Raw genomic sequence first — 22,077 nt, forward strand, 5'->3', positions numbered from 1 at the left:
TATATATATATATATATCCTTGATTCAAGAACAGCATGCTAAATGCAGTCTTTAAGTCTTATGTTTTAAAATATTCCATGCATGGACAACAGGACAGTTAACTGTGCTCACTTTCTCAGACACCTAAATGTTCAGTAAGTGATGGACAGGCACCCGGAAATAACGCTAGCTTTGGGATCTAGCAAAGAGGAATACTTCAGCAAGACACAGTCAAAGGCTCAGACCAACAGTCTACACTCCGTATCTGTGTTGACTTGGAAGATATCTCTCTTTGGAGTCCCCAGTTTCCTTATCTGTAACATGATACTGCTCTGATGATAACCCCTTGTGTGCCTTACAGGGTGAACACTAAATACATGAGTGACACTGTAACCATGTTCTGAGACCTGTGCTCTGAGAACTGTAAAGTGCCTGAAAAATGGCCTGAGTTTTAAAAATTGGATCAAAAGCCTTAGGAGATGCCATCAACCTTATAGTAAAAATGGAAGGCCTCGATTTTGATTTTAAAATGAATAAAGAGATTGTTGGTGCATATGATCTGTTCTTGATCCTTCCTGAGAGTGAAGTCTGTGTTGAGTCACTTCCCCTTTGACCCTGTCTGCTTTGGATCCACAGCTGGAGGCTGGGACTCTTAACTGTGAGTCTATGCATCTATCCCAAGGCAAGTCTGTCCTATAGATCCAGTAACTGCTCCGTGAGATTTACCATCATCACATCCTCTTAGCAGCCTCAAGAGAGGTCCCTGGAGTCCTGTTAGCAAGACTATTGAGCCCCTTCAGTTTGAAGCTCACCAGAGATGTAGAGACCAGTCACAAAGGCACAAATACTCTTTCACGTGCAGAGTACTTGGTTTGTCCTCCACCCATCCCTGAGCTCCTAGGCTGCTCCAAGCTACTCAAAAATTCCTGTCAGCTCTGCTGACCAGGTAAAGAGATAAGGGACAGATCCAAGATCATATCATCAGGTCTCCCTTACCACACCTCACAGGTGCCTGCCTCTCTAGAAGCCAGAGGGCCTTTCACCAAGAAGTCAGAGAGTAACAAACAGGCCCTGGGTGAGCTAGACAGGAAGCTGACTTATTTCCAAGGATAGCTATCCCTGTCAGACCCAGAGCAGATGGTCCCACAAGAGGTTTTAGTTGTAGACTTGCAGGTATAAGTAGAGTAGCTTGAAGTAGGAGTAGTGAAGCCATACTAGCCTGGCTACAATACATTCTAACCCTTGAACCTGTAACACTATGATGTGGTGGCCATGAACTACAGGTGGCCATCTAAATTTACACATAAACGCATGAAAGGAGAAGAAAGTCCTGTACCTGGCAGCTCTATTTAGTGGAGTGATGATACGATGTGTTTGCATCGCCTAAGTTTCTATCAGATGCTGACGCTCTATAGAAAATTCTGCTAAAGTCATGGATGTCCATGCTGGGATTCTGAGGTGAGGAACAAGAAAAAGAGGTTTTCTGTTCACCAGATGTGAGAGATGGGCTCATCTCTTACATAGTATTTGCTTAAATCTTCTCATTTGTGTTATGAACTTGGTAAGTACCACATTTCTAGCAAGTCTAGATGTAAATTAGGTGACTCTGAGGAAGTTGGAAAGGGCTCTGTACTGTCTACTCGAACTAGGCCATTTTGCTTTTCAGAATCTGGGATACTAACCAGAAGACCTTCTACCTGAGAAACAACCAGCTCATTGCTGGGTACTTACAAGGACCAAATATCAAACTAGAAGGTGAGTAGATAACAGGGAAGCTGGTGTAATATGGACATAGAGTCCTTTGCCCTGCTCCTTTGCCTAAAAGTGGGATGTCCTCATTTCTGTTGAGTTGGAAATGAGAGATTTGACCACCAGGGGACATATGGGAGTGGCCTCAAGAGAGCAGAAAAGATAAAGACTGGGTCACAATGCCCCAGGGACACAGCTGAGAGGAACAGAGGCCAGAAGGCACCACGGCACCTCCTTAGTCCTTCTGTGCTGATAGACCACTATACCCCAGTGTTATTCAAACTCTACCTTTGCCCTAGGCTAATATAACATGTACATGGGCTGGGTAGTATTTTTACTGTGGACACCACCCTCATCATGTACCCTCTAAACTAGGACAAAGCCACATGAATTTGGAGGAGCATTACCCACAGATTCTTCAGTTTTTCTTTTAGAAAAATGAGGGCACTTAGTTGACAGAATTTGAGTTTCCCCTTAGCCCTGGAGTTTAAAGTTCCCACATCTCTGTTTGTGAGGGAACGAAGCATTACTTGTATCTCCTCAGGATCCCCCAAGCCTTCTGCTTTCCTGTATCACTCAGCAGTTATGCAACTGGCTTTTCCTGTCTTTCTAGTAATTCTCCCATGAGCACACTCAAGCATAAAAGGTGCTGGCCTTTCTATTGCTACCCAGTAACAAGATGGAAAGGTGAACGGTGTGGAACCTAATTCATGGGCCTTGTGAGCTTTTGTGCCTCTGCCTACTAACAGCAAATCTGTTGACTTGGAGGTCTGGTTCACTGTAGAAAGTAAAGGAAACTTGGGAACAGTGTAGAATCTAGGAAGCTGGTCCTTACATAGAGTGTGCTCATTTGGATCTTTTGCTTGGAGGCAGACTAGAAAGATAGAGCCTTCCTGACCTTCTGACCTTATAGTTTTAGTTTAAAAAGAGAGACAGAAAATACAGACTCTCCCCTACCCTTGCCTCCTCTTCTCTCTTTCTGACACCATCCTCTACTCTTCTCCAGAAAAGATAGACATGGTGCCTATTGACCTTCATAATGTGTTCTTGGGCATCCACGGGGGCAAGCTGTGCCTGTCTTGTGCCAAGTCTGGAGATGATATCAAGCTCCAGCTGGAGGTAAGAATCTGGTTTAGCTATCAAATCATTCTAAAACCCAATGGTTATGACAACTACAGGTGTTTCTCATAACCCTGAGCATGCAAAGATGAGGGAGGCTTTTCCTTCTTCACAGAGTACTATTTTGAGGTCACTCCTGAAGCAGTTTCCACAATGTTCTTGGTTGGTATTGGGTGTCCAAGGTGTTTTCTCATCCTCTAAATTACCCTTTACGTAACTTCTTTGCATTCAGTCAACACTCTGAGCTCCCTTATAGTGTGGTGGCCAACTTTTATGAGAGATTGTTCCAGAAAGACAGGCCTCAATGTGAAAGTGCTTATTAAGCTTGGGTTTATGTAAGTCTATTGGCAGAAGCCTGTGACGTGGTTGATATGGATTCATTGTAGAAACGTACTGCACAAGGATCTAAACTTTAGGAGGAGACATGGTCATAGAGGAGCATGACCTGAACCACCATGGGTCTTGTGCCTCCTAAACCAGTTGAACCTAACTTCTTCTAGCAAGGTCAATTCTCAAGACTATATACTCTCAATCATTATCTATGCTACTAGCTATTTATTATCTACATTACTAATTTGCGTCCCACACAGACCTGTGTCACTCACTCCTTTACCTAGTCAGTAGTAATGGGCTGTTCAAACATTATCTTTAGGGGTAGCTGGACAAACTTTTAATCCAACTGCAAATAGTCACAAGCATGAGTTTGTTGCTAACTCTTACCAATGGACAGGAACACCTTTTAGAGGACTTTCTCAGCCCTCAGCAATTACCTGACCATTTCTTGACTTCCAGGAAGTAAACATCACTGATCTGAGCAAGAACAAAGAAGAAGACAAGCGCTTTACCTTCATCCGCTCTGAGAAAGGCCCCACCACCAGCTTTGAGTCAGCTGCCTGTCCAGGATGGTTCCTCTGCACAACACTAGAGGCTGACCGTCCTGTGAGCCTCACCAACACACCGGAAGAGCCCCTTATAGTCACGAAGTTCTACTTCCAGGAAGACCAATAGTACTGCCTAGGCCTGTAATGATCACCAACTGCCTGATCACTCTGGCCATCATTGGGGCCTGAGGAACAACTTTTGCAGGGTGTACAGTAGAAGGAGACAGAAGAGTTCTGATGATAGATCTCTGCCTCAGTCAGTTGGCTGACCTAATCCCCATGATGATTCCAGAATAATCTTGCAAATTGGATCATGGCAGGCGCTTGTTCAAAGCCCTTTCTTGTTGCCTCTGCCATCTGGGTGAAGTCTAGACCACTTGCTTGGCCTAGGTGTCTTCTGCTCTACCACCCACCCCACCCTGCCACAAACACACACTTTTTTTTGTTTTTTCCATTGTTCTGCACTTCCACAGTCCAGACCAATCAAGTCACTTGACAATATGCCCCAAGTGACTCCCTTACCCTGTTTTATAAACCTGTGCCTGTCTATGGAGAAGGTTTTAATTCTCCTTGTTATTCATTTTGGGGTTTTTTGATGAAACCACCAGGGCATTACATATACTAAGAATGTGCTCTACCATCATGCTATGTTTCCAGCTCAGGGAGGCACTTTTAAGGATCTAGAAAACAGAAATTAAGGATCTCATAGTTATTTTATTATGCCAGTCTTATTCCATGTGGGCAAGAGGCTTCTTGTGGAAATTATGTCCTTTCTGAGAGGAGCTGGGGATTAGATGCTCCTGCATTTGTGAAATGGTTATAAGCATAGAAAAATAGTTGGTAAGCTTTCTTTCTTTCCTTATTTTGTGTGATGCCTTAAACTGAAAAGTTAAAATTTGATGGATTATAGGATTCCCATAATCTCCCCCTTCCTTTTTTTCTTCTTTGGAAATGTCCAATAGTCTATATTCCTCTGTCCCGCCCAAACACCATCTTCACTCCAAACCTACCACAGCTGCCCGAAGAAGTTCCCCACAATCTGCAAATGTGGCTCTCGGGCCTTTCCTGATGTGATGAATGAATCTACTGATCATTTCTTGACCATTCATTTTATCACTTCTAACCTTGAAACGTATGGAAGTAGCTATGTTCCTGACTGTTTCCTCTGCCAGACTATGAACTCTGGAGATCAGGGAGCTTCGTGTGTGTGTGTGTGTGTGTGTGTGTGTGTGTGTGTGTGTGTGTGTGCAAGCGCTACATATTGGGTCCCTCCAAGGATGAACCCCCTCTTTGGCTCTTAGAAGGCACTCAGAGAATATGTGTTATACGTGCTCACAGAAAGTTTCTTACTCCTCCCTGTGACTTTGGCTTTATTTTACAATAAAACATTGAAAATGTCCACTTTGTTGGTTGTGAACAGGAGCCCAGGTCTAAGGTGCTGGGGAAAGAGAAAGGGTGGGAGATTTTTCTTTATTCTATGGCTAGAAAATAGTTACCTCCTCTCTGAAAGTCTTCTTCCTCATTTCTGGGTAACAGAATATCAAACACCTTGCTTATAAGTTATAAAGTATTGTTGTCCACCATGAACCCACCAAGTAAAAACAACGCAAATACCTATCATGGATGAATAATCATGCAAGAATCAGATCTGCACTCAACGCCACACAATGACAAAGATAGCAGCAAATGAGCCACAGACGGCTCCACCCAACCCAATAGATGAACACTTGGTTCAAAATCACTAAAGCTCAAATACTCCCAGGTCAAATACCAGGTAACAAGTTAATACTCAACAAAGGGGGAAAACAAATGTTCCACTGAATCCTGTGATCCTGTGGACGTGGTTCATCTCCTGTGTTGTTTGGCATGTGTGCTCAGGATGAGCTGATTAAAACTCTTCTCAGGGGTTCAGTTTTCCCATCTCTGCTTGTAAATAAAAAGCTTATGCAGAATACTGATCTACCACTGCCTTTAATTGATGCAATACCCTTCTCTAATGAGTAGTAATATGGTTACTATTATCAGTCCTGGAAGAGTTAGTGCACAAGGACTCTATTTCAAAGCTTCCTTGCTTCAAGTATGACCCACAATGTGCAACCCCATCATTTGGGAATAACATGACAGCTCCTTGTGCTTCATACCAGACTTCCTGGCTTAGAAGTTCACCTTAACAAGACCCCCAGGCTAAGCATACAGACTAAAATTTGAAAAGCACTGCTTTAGACAAGTATGGAGGTGCACACACTTAGACCCAGAACTCACAAATAGAAATGGATCTCTGAGTTTGAGGCCAGCCCGGCATGGTCTACAAAGAGAGTTCCAAGACAACCGGGGCTACACAGAAAAACTTTGTTTCAAAGAGTGGAGGAGGAGGAGGAGGAGGAGGAGGAGAGAGAAAGAAGGAAAGAAGGGAGGGAGGGAGGGAGGGAAGGAGGGAAAAGAAAGAGAAACACTGCTTTCCCAAACTGCTGCCATATAGTGTGTAAGCTCTAGCACATTTACCAACAGGATTAGCATAAATATAAATTCCTGTATCCCCAATCTCTGTCTCATGGCCATACCAAAACCTCCCCCTCTCATTGCTTAGTTAGACTTCAGGTGTTCCTTAAGGAACTCTGAAAGGAAAGCTTTAGGCCACAACCATCTGCAAAAATGTCAGTCCAACACATCCAAGGGTCTCTGTCTCATGCATATATACATCAATACCTTGTGAATAGTAACTACTCAGAGTTAGCCACTGCACACATCAGTAGGAATTCATGGATTAGGTCAGCCAACGAACCCGTGTGGACTGAATTGACACCAGGCAAGGTTTGAAGGAGCTCATAAACCAGGGAAAAGTGGGGAGCAAAGTAGAGAAAATGACCACCAGCTGGCAGTAGCACTCAAAAGCTTTAGTGAGCAATGCTCTTTCACTGGTTCAAGGTGGATCCTCACCACCAGGATCTGCTCAAGCCTGGTGGAGCTCACACAAAGAAGGGGAAGAAAGCAAAAGAATTTCCATGGTAGATGGGAGTTGAAGAGGAGATTTCAGTGCCTAAGGAATGTGTCTCAGAGACACATCAGGGAATCTCTGATTTAGACTCCAAAGGGAAACAATTTTGCCTAGGGTTTAAATCATTAGCATAAAGTTATTGGGTTTAGTGGGGTCTGTATCTTGGTAGCAAATAGGTCCTTAGTGGACAAACATCTGCTTCTTTGGGCTATATTTAAAACAATAAATGTGTAGACATTTGGGTTTGGCACAGCTGGGGTTTGGAGCTCTTGACTTTCACTGAAGAAACCACCCACATAGGTTCCTTAGCTTGCATTGAAGAAACTAGCCAATACACAAAATCCATCTTTGGATTTGAAATGGTACAAAGAATGGAGCACAGCTCAGAAGGCCAGGCTTAGGTAGCACATTCAAGGGGAAGTCTTTCAATTAGGAGGCAGTAAAATGGTGAGAATGGTGTAAGTCTGACAAGAAAGCTTAGGTTGTGAGGGTCGAAGGTGCTTTAAAGTATGTAAATGCAACTTGTAAAGGTATGAGAAAGTGACTTAAGGTGAAAAAAAAATGAACAACTCTTCATATTTCTTTCCCTCACCATGCTATTGTTATACTAAGACTTTGAAAGTTCAAAATTTTAACAACCAAGAGTTCTGATGAGCTATTTGTTGTAAATCAGGTGCTTACCAGCTGTCTTTCAGTGACTCAGCACCAGCATCTTATGTCATCACCCACCACTACTTGATGGGTCACATTGCCACTATCACTGTGAGTTCATATTTTCCTATGTGACCCTTTAAAAGATCCCAGCCACCCCAGATTGCTCCTGGTCTCTCTGTCTATCTGTCTCTCTCTCCCATGTTCCCACTCCAAGACAGTCTTTTGCCCTCTCCCTTCCCCCAGGAACCCTCTTGCCTTAGATCTGTTGCTGTGATTTCTAGTGGCACCCTTGGCCTCAATCCACCAACATGCTTTTCACTGCTTATCCTAACGCTCTGGTAAGCACTGACTTACTACTACCATAGTGATAAGCTTAAGATTTTAAATGTCCTTTGGTTGTCTTCTAAGTATTGACTTAAAAATTGTTTCACATTGTGCCAAAAACATATCTTTTCAATCTCTATACACCCAGTCTTCTGGATAGAGGAAAGGGTGTTCATGCTTTTAACCAAAACCGTTTTGGGGTTCCCAAGCTTTTACTATGATGCAAAGGCAAGAGTCTACTGTCCTTCCTACAGTGTAGGCTTCAGTACAGATTACAAACTGTGGAAATGCTAACATATTTGAAACATTTATCTCTTTTATAAACTAAAATAAAGTCTTGTAAGCTTAAGGGAGTTGACTTGAGTATACTTTTCACAGGTCAAACGGACTCCAGATAGGTGGTCCTGTTAACCAACAGCCTACATTTCCCCACCTACTGTCTATTCCTGAGGGTGGGCTCTCTCCCCATTTCCATGGTCTTAGGACTCCCCTCCCCCAGCTACCAGGACCATGGGATTAAAAGTTTCAAATGTACACACTGAATAAAAATTTCCCCTAAGCTCCTTAACCTTACCTTTACCTCTGTCACATGTGTATGTATGTATACACATGCCAGCCAGTTGCGTGTCCCTAGCCCCAGGTGATCTTGAGGAGCCTGGATAGCAAGTGAAACAGCCTGCTATTCCCAGACTTGGCCAACGTTCCAGAATTTTAGGTGGAAATAACAATGCCCTGATATCAGCAGGAAGTAGTCATAGAAGATTATGCCTCCCCTTACCATTCATTTATTATCAATCAAAAGCCTGGGGTGTTGTTTCAGCCCCCCATTCCCACCCCTCCTATCCCCCCAGACAAATCGATGAGATGCCTATTCAACATATCAAAACAGATCTGGCCACCATATTCTCCCAACATCCCTCAGTCCCTACCTGTTAAAAAGAGTTCTCCAGGTTGTATACCCTGAACCCAGGGGACTTTGATTGGATAAATGTGGCAAGGATGATGGGAGTACTGTTGGTGGGCCTGTGGCAAGGTGAGAGGGAGAGAGAGAGAGAGAGAGAGAGAGAGAGAGAGAGAGAGAGAGAGAGAGATAGATAGATAGATCTGGGTGGCTAGGGTGTGTAAACACAGCATCTGGCACACCTGGTGGTGTCAGATGATGACATAAACTGCTGCTAGGTCCCTGAGGGCAGGCCAGCTGGGACACCTAGTTGCTAACAGGCTGGAATTTTCTTCCATATCTAATCTACACATTTTGGTTATCCAACCTTTTTTTATACCTTTTCTCTCCAGGCTGCTGCACCTGGTTCCTCTCTCTTCCTTCTTCCTTCTCCCTTCTCCTCCCTGTCTCCCAACATGGTACAGCTCAGCCTGGTCATGTCTACTCTGGACTCTCCCAGAAATCCCTCTGTCTGCCTCTGGCTATGCCCTCCCACATAACTATAATAAACATTCTCCTCTACAAGGCCTAGGAGTAGTCATGTCCTCTCCTTTCCTTTCCTTTTCTTTTTCGTTTTTGTTTTTGCTCTTTTCACTCAACTAAGAGTCAGAAGGGTCTCACAGGGGCCAGAAAAGAACAAAGAAGGAAGCCAGACAAGCGCCTACAAGAGAAATGGTACTTTCTTTTGTCTCTAGGCCTGATCAGTAGTACATCATAGAACCACAGAAACCTGGCTCACAAATCTAAAAGTAGGCCAAGCAGAGTGGTGCCCTCCTATAACCTCAGCACTCTGGAGGAAGAGTATGAGTTCAAGATTATAAACAGACAAAACTCCAGAAGCAATTGTGAGGGTTTCTAGCTCTCACGGTCCCTACTTCCTGCAGTTATGGCCTTGGTCAAGCAACCCTGGATCCCAGGCCTCCATTTCCTCATTTGGGAAAAGGGTACTGTACTCTCTCTGTGTTAGGAGGCTGACCCGTACAGTTCCTTATCAAAAAGTGCAATGCCTGAGCTCTCGTTCCACATGGAGATTCTGATTCACTTGGTCTAGGGGTGGCTTAGGGTGGAACAAAGTCAGGTTCCCCAAGTTGTTCTGCCCAGCAGCATCTGTTGACACAGAAGCTGGGGGAGCCCTTTTACTGCAGAAAAGGGCTTCTTACTAAATCAGCCATACCCTTCTGCAGTGCTCTCACTTAGAATGACTGTCACAGACAGTACTTGGCTGATATGTGTGATGACCTGGGTCCCACCCCTAGCTCTGATGGGTAGGAATGAGAAAATTGCTGATTCTTCAGAAGGGTGTGGTACTACCACTTGGGTAGCTGAGACAGGAGGACTGTGAGTTGGACCCTACATGGATTGCAAACTGAGACAACTTTAAAGAAAGAGAGGTTTGATAATTCCCTGCTGTCTCAATCATAAGGTTGACTAAATGCTGGGTGTAGGAGGCACAGCTAGAATAGGCGTTGGAGAAAGCTGAAGAGATGGCTCAGAGGTTAAGAGCACTGACTGCTCTTTCAGAGGTCCTGAATTCAATTCCCAGCAACCACATGGTGGCTCACAACCATCTGCAATGGGACTCAATGCCCTCTTCTAGTGTGACTGAAGAGAGCAACAGTGTACTCACATATATAAAACTAAATAAATCTTTTTAAAAAGAGAAGAAAAAATGTCTTTTTTTAAAAAAAGAAGTTTCAGCCGGGCGTGGTGACGCACGCCTTTAATCCCAGCACTCGGGAGGCAGAGGCAGGCGGATTTCTGAGTTCGAGGCCAGCCTGGTCTACAAAGTGAGTTCCAGGACAGCCAGGACTATACAGAGAAACCCTGTCTCGAAAAAAACCAAAAAAAAAAAAAAAAGAAGAAGAAGAAGAAGTTTCACAAGCATAAGCATTGGAGAAACCAGGATTGTCAATCACAGGGAGGCAACTCGAAGGGGTTGCTATTTTCTTCAATAGAAGGAAATAAATGGTGCCTGGACACCTGGAATGCTGGAGTAAGTGGTTAAAAGAATCCAGTGATCTTTTGTTATTTTATTAGAAGCCAACCTCCACCTGAATCCCCCCAATATCCTGAGAATTGTTTAGGCCCAGGCCTTATCAACAGTGACTAGAACTCATTCCTATGAAAGAGGCCTGTCTTAGGGTTTTACTGCTGTGAACAGATACCATGACCAAGACAACTCTTATAAGGACAACATTTAATTGGGGCTACCTTACAGGTTTAGAGGTTCAGTTCATTATCATCAAGGCAGGAACATGGCAGCCTCCAGGCTGGCATGGTACAGGAGGAGCTAAGAGTTCTACATCTTCACCTGAAGGCTGCTAGCAGAATACTGACTTCCAGGCAGCTAGGGTGAGGGTCTTATAGCTCACACCTACAGTGAAACATCTACTCCAACAAGGTCACACCTTCTAAGATTACCACTCACTGGGCAGAGCATATACAGAATATCACAGGGGCCTGTGTACTTTGCATCCCCCACCAATTGAGGAGACAAAACATGTGCTTGTCACAGATCCTACACCCTACCCCTGAGCTCTGTTTGTCAACCAATAGAATTCATTCTTATTGTAAAGGTCACAGGTGCTTTGCTGCCTTGCTAGAGAGTTTCCTAGTAAATATGCCTAACACTGTGTAGTTATAACTGTCATGTGGAAACTTTTTTCAAAAGTTTTACTATGGTTTAATATGTAAGAAGAATAAACAGTAAGGGGTCAAACCCTGGAGGGTTTTTGGTTTTCGTTGGTTCATTGGTTGGATGGTTGGTTGGTTGGTTGACTGGTTTAATTTGGTTTAGTTTGATTTTTTGAGACAGGAGTTTTCTGTGTGACCACCCTGGCAGTCCTGAAACTTGCTTTGTACACAAGGCTCTCCTCAAACTTACAATCTGCCAGTCTCTGCCTCGTTTGACCCAGTGATTACAGAGTTTCATTGCTCAGCATGTGTCTCCATCTGCTTGAGCATTATAAGGCTTGTGGGGTACCTGACAACTTAGAATTTCACTATTTGGGTGCATAGTTTAAACAATGTCACTATGACTGATATTAAATCAGTGTAGTTTTTGTAGTTTTGATTGTAAAATATCTAATCCACAGAAACAAATCTCAAAATGTTTTGTATTGAACCCAGTTATCTTAGAAAAGTATGGAAAGACTGTAAAAAAGAATCAGGGTTCTGATTTATGAAGTTGAATGGAGGAACCATGGGCTTTTGGGGGTCTTGATCACAAATAAGCAAGAAAAGAAGTTCAGAAAATTTCCACCAGAGGGCAGCCATCCAAAAAGAAATCTTGGGTAGACAACTCTAATGAGCTCAATTCTCACCTCAGTCTGAGTCAAAGTTTTTTTTTTTTTCCAGACTCCCCAGGGAAAATCTGCCCCCACCCCTCTTCTAGGCTTTCTTATTCACCAATCAAGCCAATTTAAGGTAGTTACTTGATAAAGTGCATAGCCCCAACACCTCACCACCCCTCAGGACTGTGTTCCCCAGGATGGCCCTATCCTATGGTTCTGTGTACTCAATATAGCTCTCTAGCTCTTAGCCCCTAATTCTCCTCTTTTTGTTGATATATTCTGAGAGGAAGCTGATATCTCTTCCACACCCACTCAAAGGATCAAAGGGACCTTAGGGAACCTTTGGCCATATAAACACAGAACTGTGTGTTCCAGAACAGAGCTTGAAAATTACAGTTCTAGCTGGGTGTTGCTTGAAGCTGTAATCCCAGTATCCAAAACTGGGATATCCAAACGTGAAAGCCTCATTCACATCAGTGGGTTATATTTATTGTTGAGTTTCAGACCCCAGAACAAACAGCTGAGATGCATATTTTATATACCAAAGCTGACCTAGCCTCCAGGCTCTCCCAACACCTCTCAGTCTCTACCTAGCATATGCTACCTTCTACCCTACCAGCCCACCAAAGGGGCTGGGCTCCCCTTCCCCCACAGGCTCTTCCCTATATACTCAGACATTTTAGTCTCTCTGCCCCCTTTCTCCTCTCTTCTCTCCCTCTCTCTGCAAGAGCTCTTTCTCTCTTTCTCTTCCAACGTCTCTTTCCCTCCAGGGCAACTTCCCTGGCCTCCTTCCTTGGGGCCTGAGACCCTGCCCTCCTGAGAGTAGCTTCCCAGAAAATCTACATTTATACATAATTTAATCTGGCTTGAACTGGTTCATTTTACCAATGGAGAAATCACTTACCATTTATAGCCAACCAAAAGTCACACACAGAAAATGTAAGTGACTGTAGAGACCAAGGAGAAGTTCCATCTGGCATCAATTTTGTTTGAGCAATTAGAAGGCCCCTTCCCCTTTAATTGGTTGACACCCTTACAACAGTGAGGCTATTTGCATTCAAGTTAGGCTGTATATGTTATGCCACATATAGAGAAATCTTTAGGCTAGATTTAGGAAATGCAGGAACAGCTTTATGCTAAACAGTTCAATTTAACATGAAGTAGTGCCTCATTGTTGATTTGAATTTGTACCAGTATATTAAGTATTTCATTGTGTTCCTCTTAGCCACTCATCTTTATTGTAGTGATTGTTTCAATCTTGTCCTCATCATTTTTAAATTCAATTTTTTTTGAGAGAGAGAGAGAGAGTATCTCACTACTAGACTCCAATCCTCCTGCCTCAACCTCCCAGTCTCTAGGATCACATGTGTATATACTACCTACCACAAAGGAGCATTTGTTATCTTTGCTCTTGTTGTTGTTTGTTTGCTGCTATTTTAGTAGTAAATTATTATTATTACTATTATTTATTGCTATTGAGGGACCCTAGGGGGGGTCCATTCCCACACCCTCCTTACAGCTTCCCCTTCCCACCTAGGGTCAAGGTTAGGCCAAGTTCCATTCTCCACCCACAGGAACTTTCTTGAGTAAAAATTTTCTCAGAATGTACTGACTAATAGTCACCTGACCCTCTGGAAAGTCCCAGGTAGAGTTCAAATGTGTGTCATGCTTGCTAGCCAATAGAATTAAAGGTCAATGCTTAACTGAGCCATGCTTAACCAATAAGTTTAGTTTGAACTGTAACCTTGCTGTGCCCCTAAAAACCATAATCCATTCCTTTTTAATATTTATTTATTTATTTATTATATGTTAAGTACATTGTAGCTGTCTTCAGACACCCCAGAAGAGGGCATCAGATCTCATTAGGGATGGTTGTGAGCCACCATGTGGTTTCTGGGATTTGAACTCAGAACCTTTGGAGGAGTAGTCAGTGCTCTTAACCACTGAGCCATCTCTCCAGCTCCATCCATTCTGATTGTAATGAATTATTTATAATATCCATTCTGGGTTGCCTTCTTGTTACTCACCTCAAGGGACTGGATGAGGGTTGAAAATAAACCTCTTGCTTTTGTTATCGATCTGTGTCTCTGTGTCTCACTTGGGGGCATCTTGAAGTAAGTACCACTGGCTGGAGGAGAGGGGAGTCTTACATTTGGGGCCTGGTCTGGGATTCAAGGAGACCACCCCAAGTGACCACTGACTAGGCTGATCAGAGGGGCAAAGACTGAGCTCGGCAACAGCAACAGCCACCTAAGTAAGTGTTTGTCTCTCTGTCTTGTGTGGTCGGTTGTGACTGACAAACATGCCTTAATGCTGTGACCATGGAGAGTCTGGAGGACACTTCAGGCCCCACACCCCAGAGGGAGTTGAGACGACTCTGCTCCCTTTGGAAACAGCAAGACACAGTTATCGGAGGGAGCCAAGCCTTGCTATAACCTGGTTTCTATGCCTGTGGAAGGGGCAAACTGTCTCTGTGTTGATTGTCTTTCTCTGTGGTCTTGGACTTGGACTGACGACATTTTTGGACATTGGACAGACTTAATCTACCCTGTTAAATATGCTAGTTAACCACTGCAGAAAGGTTAGGAAAAGAGAAGAAAACTTGTCCGTAGTTGTAAAGAAGGGCAAGTTAGTCACTCTCTGTTTCTCTGAATGGCCTACCTGCAGAGTAGGGTGGCCACCCATAGGGACCTTCGACTTGCAAGTGATCAAAACAGTAGAGAAAATAATCTTTAGGTCAGGATCTCTCAAGCACAAAGACCAAGTGCCCTACACATTTACCTGGAAGAATCTAGAGGAGCTCCACCCCTCCCATGGATAAAAGCCTTTCTTTCCTCAAGACCCACCTCACAGGTTCTGGTGGTCAGGAAAATGGAAACATGGGAGGAGAGATCCGGACCTGAGAAGAAGTCTATCCTCCAAGACCCTTCAACACTGGACCTGTTGCTCCAAGACCCTCCTCCTCCATATCCCCATACCCTTGACCCCATGGCCCTGCCAGCACCAGTACAGGCTCTGGGATCCTCAGTCCATATGGGACCAGGGCCATTGTATCTCCCTTTTCCAGAGGAAAAAGTGGAAGGAGACCCCCAACTTCCCAGTCCCACCAAGGGGACCGGAAGTCCGAGAGCCACATCCCCTGAGGGCATATGGGCCTCTAGATGATAAGGGAATCAGGCTATGCAATGTTGGCCCTACTCTTTGGCCGACTTGTACTACTGGAAGACCCAACACCCCCACCCCCTTTCAGACCCCCAAAGGGCTGATTAATTTCTTTGAGTCTGTTTTATTTACTCATCAGCCCACCTGGGATGATATCCAACAACTCATGATAGTGCTCGTCACAATCAAAGAGCAATAGAGGATAATGTAGGAAGCCAGAAAGAATGTCCCCTCAGACATGGGGATACCATCGATTGCCCAGGCTGCCATTGACAGCTGGTTTCCCCTGACTAGACCTGGCTGGGATTTTAATATGGCAGAAGTTAAGGAGCACCTAAAGATCTACCGCCAGTCTTTGTTGGCAGGTCTCAGGGGGGCCACACTATGACCCACCAATTTGACCAAGGTACGTGAGGTTAAGCAGAGACCAGATGAGTAGCCCACAACCTTTCTAGAGAGGTTCATGGAGGCATTCCCCAATATACACCCTATGACCTCCAGCATCGAGGAGCACAAAGCTACTGTGACTATGACTTTTTTAGACCAGGCTAGTAGAGATACCAGGATAAAGCTTTGGAGACTACAGGGACTACAGGATAAGTTACTGAGGGATTTAGTGCAGGTTGCTGAGAAAAATCTATCATAATAGGGAGTAAGAGGAGAAGAATGAGCAGAGAAAGAGAAAGGAAGGTGAAAGGGAGATTAAAAAAACAAAGGTGACAGGAAAGGAATCTTGGCTATAGCAGTCAGGGAAAGCAAAGAAGAGACTCCAACCAAAGAGAGACAGAAAGCCCCTTGAAAAGGACCAGTATGCATATCAAAAGGAAAGGGGCCACTGGGACTGAGAGTGCCCTAACAAATAGAAGGGGCTAAGGGTGGAATCCAAGGCCTTGGGAAAAGCACCCCCAAATGGTGAAGATGTTAACCCTGGGGGAAAACAGCACCTAGGGAAGACTGGGTTCGGACCTCCTCCCCGAACCCAGGGTAACACTGAGAGTGGAGGGGAAATGCACTCAGTTCTTGGTTGACACAGAGACTCAAACTCAGTCCTCCTCTAAGCCGATGGCCCCGTTCTCAAGAAAAAATCTTGAGTCCAAGGAGCCAAAATGTATTCATGGACTGCCCAAAGAACAGTGAACATAGGGATGGGCCAGGTATCCCATTCATTTACAGTCATCCCAGACTGTCCCTACCCTTTGTTGGGGCAAGACTTACTCTCCAAGATGGGGTCCCAATGGGCAGCAACTAACTAGTGCAAAAGGAGAGCCCATGGGTGGAGGAAAGACCTCTCTAATTGATTCCTGCTGGGAGCTGAGGCTACCTGGTTACAGACAGGAACAGTATTCTCATTGAAGGTCAGAGATGAGTGGGTGCTGCCATGGTGGATGGCACAAATTTCATCTGGGTGGAACCTCTACCCCTACCCCTGGCACATAGGTGCAGAAAGCAGAGCCTTGGAACTTGGGGCTGGCAAGAAAAATAACATCTATGTGGATAGCAGGCCACAGCCCACATTTACAGGGCTATATACCGAGAGAGGACTGCTCACACCAGAGGGAAAAGAAAAAACAAGCAGGAAATCGTAGATCTCTTGGATGCCCTGATGAAGCCAGCAACTGTGAGTATATATTATTACCCAGGACATCAGAAATGAAGAGACTCGGTGGCCTGGAGCAATAACCAGGAAGATCAAGTGGCTCAAGAAGTGGCTATGCAGGACCCTATCCCAGTTATGGCCCTGCAAGTGATACCCAGTGGGAAATGGGACTAGACTAAGGGATGGCCTCACTTAAAATATACAAAAGAAAGGACTCAGATTGCTAGCCACCCTACCAACTACAACCTAGAGAAGGAAGGGTGGTAGTGCACACAAGAAGGAAAAACTATACTTCCCAGAAAACAAGCTGAGGACTTACTTGACCAAATGCTCAAATGGACCCATTTAGGGGATAAGAGGCTCATCCAAGCAGTCAAGGGATCTAAGGTTTATTGTAATGGACCTTGTAGAACAGTTAAGGTATGTCAGCAACTAAATGCTTATGCAGCCAAGAGTAAACAGGGCAAGAGACCTAGGGGAGAGCCTGGGGCTTATTGGGAGGTTGATTTTATAGAAGTTAAGTCAGGAAAATATGATGATAAATGCCTTCTAGTGTTTGTGGATACTTTCTCTGGATGGGCTGAGGCTTTCCTCACCAAGCAGGAAACAGCTACTGTGGTAGCCAAGAAAATATTAGAGGAAATTTCCCCAAGGTTCAGAGTGCCCAAGGTAATTGGATTGGACAATGGTCCTGCTTTTGTCTCTAAGGTGTCAGGGATTGACAGAGATAATGGGGACTAATTAGAAGCTCCATTTTGTGTACCATCCCCAGAGATCAAGGCATATAGAGAGAATGAACAGAACCCTAAAAGAGACCTTAAATTGTCCTTGGAGGCTGGCACTGACTGGGTAGTGCTCCTTCCCCTGGCCCTGTTATGAGCCCAAAACACCCCCTACCATTTTAACCTGACCCCTTTTGAGATGTTGTATGGGACTTCCACTTCCTTGACCCTAGCTCTTGACCCACCCCAGAATGACTTTTCAGGCTGACAAGGATCTCATGACTTGATTGCAAGGTTTCCAGATCAGCCACCAGGAATTGTGACCTAAACTTAGTGTACTGTATAATGCAGGTACCCCAGAATTTCCACACGAGTACCAAGTTGGAGACTGGGTATATGTTAAGAGAAATCATGCTGAAAGTTTAGAAGCAAAGTGAAAAGGACCATTCCTGGTGTTGTTGACTACCCCGATCTCCATTGAAGTGGATGGAGTAACTTCCTGGGTTCATGTAACTCATGTCAGACTAGCAGCTGCACCTGGTGCCAACTGGATAGCAGCCAGATACCGGAGCAACCCCCTTCTGCAAGGCCAGAGAAACCACAAGATGGCTATGGTGTATCTTCCAGTGCTGTGCCTCAGAATCTGATACCCTCTTCTGGCATGCGGGCATACATGCAAATAGAGCGCTCATATGTATAAACAAATCTTTTTTAAAAAATGCTCAAAGAATTAAGCATTGCACAACATATTTTCCCCATTCTTTTCATTTCAACAAGTGTACATATTTGTTGATTATGGCTTTTGTGGTTTCAGTACAAGTAGGGCATGTTTTATTAGCCCTGTTGGTGGCTTTGCACTTTAATTGAGATGCTTACTGTCATTACTGATTCATTTGTTATTATTCTGGTTGTCTTATAATCTTTTATATATTTTACTGGTTTGTCCTAAATTTAAATTGTATATATAATGTATGCACCCTGAGACAATACTGTCCCTTTTGTACTTTGTGATTTTTATGCATTCTGCTTCTATATGAGTTAGTAAACTTCATTATAATATGTCACTACTTTAATGAATAAACTTTTTGATAATATAATAGAAACAAGAAAACGTCATAGATTTAACTTTCTAGTGTTATAAGTTATTTTCATATTGTCCCCCTCATTTTGAATAATTTATGTTTGATAATTAATAATCCTAACAAAATTTATATTATACTATTTATTTGTTAAAAGAAATCTAAATGTATAAACTATTTATAATTATAATATAATTTATTTGAATAATTTATTTACTTTTTTCAGACTTTATCTTCTGGCTTCTTATTTAAGAAGATTTAATGGGTACAGAATAACAAGGGGATATCTTATTTTTGTGTATCTGTATGTGTGCATATGTGTCTTTGTGTGTATATACCAGATGTGTACAGGTGTTTAAGGAGGCCAGAGAGGATGTTAGATCCCACAAATCCAGAGTTGCAGTAAGTTGTGAGCCACCAGTCGTTGGTGTTGAAAACCAAGCTGAAGTCACTGAACTATCTCTCCAGCCCCAGACTGTTTTTCAGCACCTTAAAGATGCCATTTCAGCATCTTCCTGTATGATGGCTTCTAATGAGAGCAAGCTCAGTCCTGTATGCAAGCGGTGTTGCTCTTCCCTCTGGATGCTTCCTAGTTTTCTCTGTCTGTGTTAAATGAGCAACTATGAAGTGGCTCCAGTCTATATTCTTCCCAGTCTATAATCCTGTCATAATTTCATAGAAAACCATTCATTATAGCAACAGCACAGCAATATTGCTGAATAGATTCCCTGATCCCCAGTATCTACAACAATGTATGTTCTTGCTTAGGTCTTAAATGTCCCTAATGGTGCATATGCCACAGGCTTGGTTCCCCAGCCTTTACTTTAGTGTCATTGAGAGAAGGTGAACCTTTTAGGGGATGAGACATTAGGAAGAAGGAAGTTAGATCATTGGGACTACGCCTTTGTAGAGGGTGGATATTGCTCCTTCCTGTCTCTCTGCTGTTTTCTGGCCTCCATGCTGTGAACAGCATCCCTAACAGCCATTCCCTATCATAACACAGGACCTTCCCTTCCATGTCACAGGACCAAACATGGCCAAATGACCATGGACAGAAACCTCAGCAACCACGGGTCAAAATCTGTTTGTTTGGGTTTTGTTTTTCCTCCTTATAGGTGGTTTATCTCAGGTACTCTGTCATGGAGTGAAAGATGACTAATGTTGCAGAGTATGTATGTGTTGCAGAGTATGTATGTGTTGCAGATCATATGTTACTCGAACATGAAGTAGTATGTTATAGGAGAGAATCCCAGTGGTAGGATGTATTTGCCTTTGGGCTATTGGAAACCTGGGGCAGGCACAGTTGAGACTGAAGAGCATCATCATGGGAACACATTTACTTGGATTCCATGCAGTGCTTTGCTGAGCAGCTATCTGGCTAGAATCCCATGTTTCTTTGCGTGGTGTCCTTTCCCCTCACTGGTTTTTGATCATATTGATTACAGTTTTGACTTTTACTTCCTTAATCCTTAAATTCAACAACTTCGTTGTCTGTGGTTTTGTTGGCTGTTCTTGACTGTAATCCACATGTTTGTTTCTTTGACTGCTATGTAAGGATCATTGTGAATGACTCACTGATGCTCTGAATTCTATTATTTTCCTCTGTTGGAAGCATATCTTGGTCCTCTAGGTGTGACTACCATGGAATTTCAATGGGAAGCCCCAAGTGGCTTTTACAGGACTGTCTGAACTGTCGGGATTCAAACAAACCATGTTACAAGTGTCATGGTTGTTTTCTTTGCGTTACTTATAGTCCAGTCCTATGTGCATTCAGGAGTCTTGGGAACTTGAAAGGAGTCTGTAGGCACATGCACTCCTCTTAGGGAGCTTCTCCTTCATGAGAATCTTCCACTCTTAGAGAAACGCCCACCAGCAGTAGCACCCTACACACACACTCAGCATGCGTATTTGCCAGATAGGCTGCAGCTTTTGATATGTGTGGTTCCTTCTCCAGTCCCATAGAGGCCACTCTCTGTCGGGCATGTTCATAGAAGATACGCAAAATAGTTCAGAGTCAGTCACAATTTATAACTTAGCATCAACATGTCTCAAAACAGCAAAGCTGTCAGAAGCATGCCTTTAGATCCCAAGCCTCTCTCTCCCTCTCTCTCTCCCTCTCTTTCTCTCCCTCTCTCTCTCTCTCTCTCTCTCCCCCCTCCCTCTTCCTCCCCCCTTCTCCGTGTGTGTGTGTGTGTGTGTGTGTGTGTGTGTGTGTGCGCGCGCGCGCTTGTTTTGTGGTGTCACTTACCCACTTCCTACTTAAAGGTTGTGGAGTAGATGTGTTTACACACATACTTTATAACCTGGAACCCAGCGCTCCACACGTATTAGCTGTGGTTGTTACTTAAAGCGCAATTTGTCAACTGTGTTTCAGACAATTACTTTTTTTCAAACTGTGCGTTTTTTAGGGCAGCTAAAATGTCACTGAATACACAGAAAACACTTCATTCAAAATTCCACTCTGTGGCCGAGCGTAGTGGCGCACACCTTTAATCCCAGCACTCGGGAGGCAGAGGCAGGTGGATTTCTGAGTTCGAGGCCAGCCTGGTCTACAAAGTGAGTTCCAGGACAGCCAGGGCTATACAGAGAAACCCTGTCTCAGAAAAAAGAAAAAAAAAAAAAAAAAAATTCCACTCTGTGTCTTACCTATAGTGACGGGAATACACTCTGGATGGCGCCAGAGAGAGAGGTATTGAAAATACAGAACTTCTTGCAAAAGGTCAGTCTATGTCTAAGATTAAGTTTGAGGAAATGTCTTTGCATTTCAAATCGCAGCTGTGTGCCAGCATGCCCCCAATCATAGCGGGTCAACAGTTGCAAGCAGATGAAGCTCTGAGCTCCAATAATGCATTCTTTACCTGTGTCTACTAAGTGAGTAAGAAATTGGATTGGTGGGGGGTGCTTAATTATTGTTCCATTGCAGGCATGTAGCTTATATGGATCTGGCCACAATTTCCGGTTTACTTGTTTGACAAAATCAACCAAATGTGGCAGAGGAGAACGACTCCGTGCGAGTGTTGTGCCCGGCCCAAGCCCTCCCGCCCAGCCCAGCGCTCTGGTCCGACCAGTCGGACGGCTTCGCTCGATCCTGGCCCGCCCAGGCCGCCGATCGCCGCCCTCCCGGAAACCCGGTTCCGCGCTACGCCTCCCCGCAGTCCTCGCGGCTCCGGCCGGCGCCTGGGCGCGGAGCCAAGGGGGCGCCCGGGCTCCTGGAGCCCGGCGGGAAGTGGAGAGTGACACGTGCGAAAGGCTCCGGCTGCAGGGTCAAGAATTCGATCCGTCGTCCTCCTGATGGTGTCTCTACTGTGTCTGCACAGTGCACCGGTCAAGACCAGCAGGTGAGCACCGGAGGAGAGCCCACTCGGGCCAGAACAAGGGGTCTGAGTTGGGAGAAGCTGTAGGAGGCATGAAAGCTAGCAGGGAGTCCAAGAATAGGGCCGACCTGAAGAGAAGGTTTGGTTGAGACCCACTGATCAATCCTGGTATGGGATCCTCTAGGCACCAAGTCTTCAGAAAAGCAGGAGGCTTTAAAGATGTGAAGGGCTTTGCTTCAACTCTTCCCTATGTTCTCTGGTGCCCGTGG

The 22,077-nt window shown here is 44.3% G+C and overlaps 2 protein-coding genes across 6 annotated transcripts in view; both read left to right on the forward strand.

Annotated features, from left to right (window-relative positions):
• Il1rn (interleukin 1 receptor antagonist) overlaps positions 1 to 5,680 on the forward strand; it is a 14,976-nt gene extending 9,296 nt beyond the window's left edge. For 3 of the 4 annotated variants that reach the window (XM_029470196.1, XM_021155600.2, XM_021155599.2), the window contains 3 exons: positions 1,646 to 1,734; positions 2,735 to 2,847; positions 3,640 to 5,127. In XM_029470196.1, coding sequence (XP_029326056.1) covers positions 1,646 to 1,734; positions 2,735 to 2,847; positions 3,640 to 3,855 — 418 coding nt within the window. In that variant the 3' untranslated portion in view covers positions 3,856 to 5,127. Of the gene's footprint in view, positions 1 to 1,645; positions 1,735 to 2,734; positions 2,848 to 3,639 lie in introns of all 4 variants that reach the window. The other variant, XM_021155602.2, reaches the window with a different exon arrangement.
• Positions 5,681 to 21,746: 16,066 nt separating this feature from the next.
• Positions 21,747 to 22,077, forward strand: part of Psd4 (pleckstrin and Sec7 domain containing 4) — a 40,940-nt gene continuing 40,609 nt past the window's right edge. The window contains exon 1 of one of the 2 annotated variants that reach the window (XM_029474668.1): positions 21,747 to 21,832. The gene's annotated coding sequence lies outside the window, so the exon portion shown is untranslated. The remainder of the gene's footprint in view (positions 21,833 to 22,077) is intronic. The other variant, XM_029474670.1, reaches the window with a different exon arrangement.

This window comes from Mus caroli, chromosome 2, assembly GCF_900094665.2.
Source record: "Mus caroli chromosome 2, CAROLI_EIJ_v1.1, whole genome shotgun sequence".
NCBI classification, from domain to species: domain Eukaryota; kingdom Metazoa; phylum Chordata; class Mammalia; order Rodentia; family Muridae; genus Mus; species Mus caroli.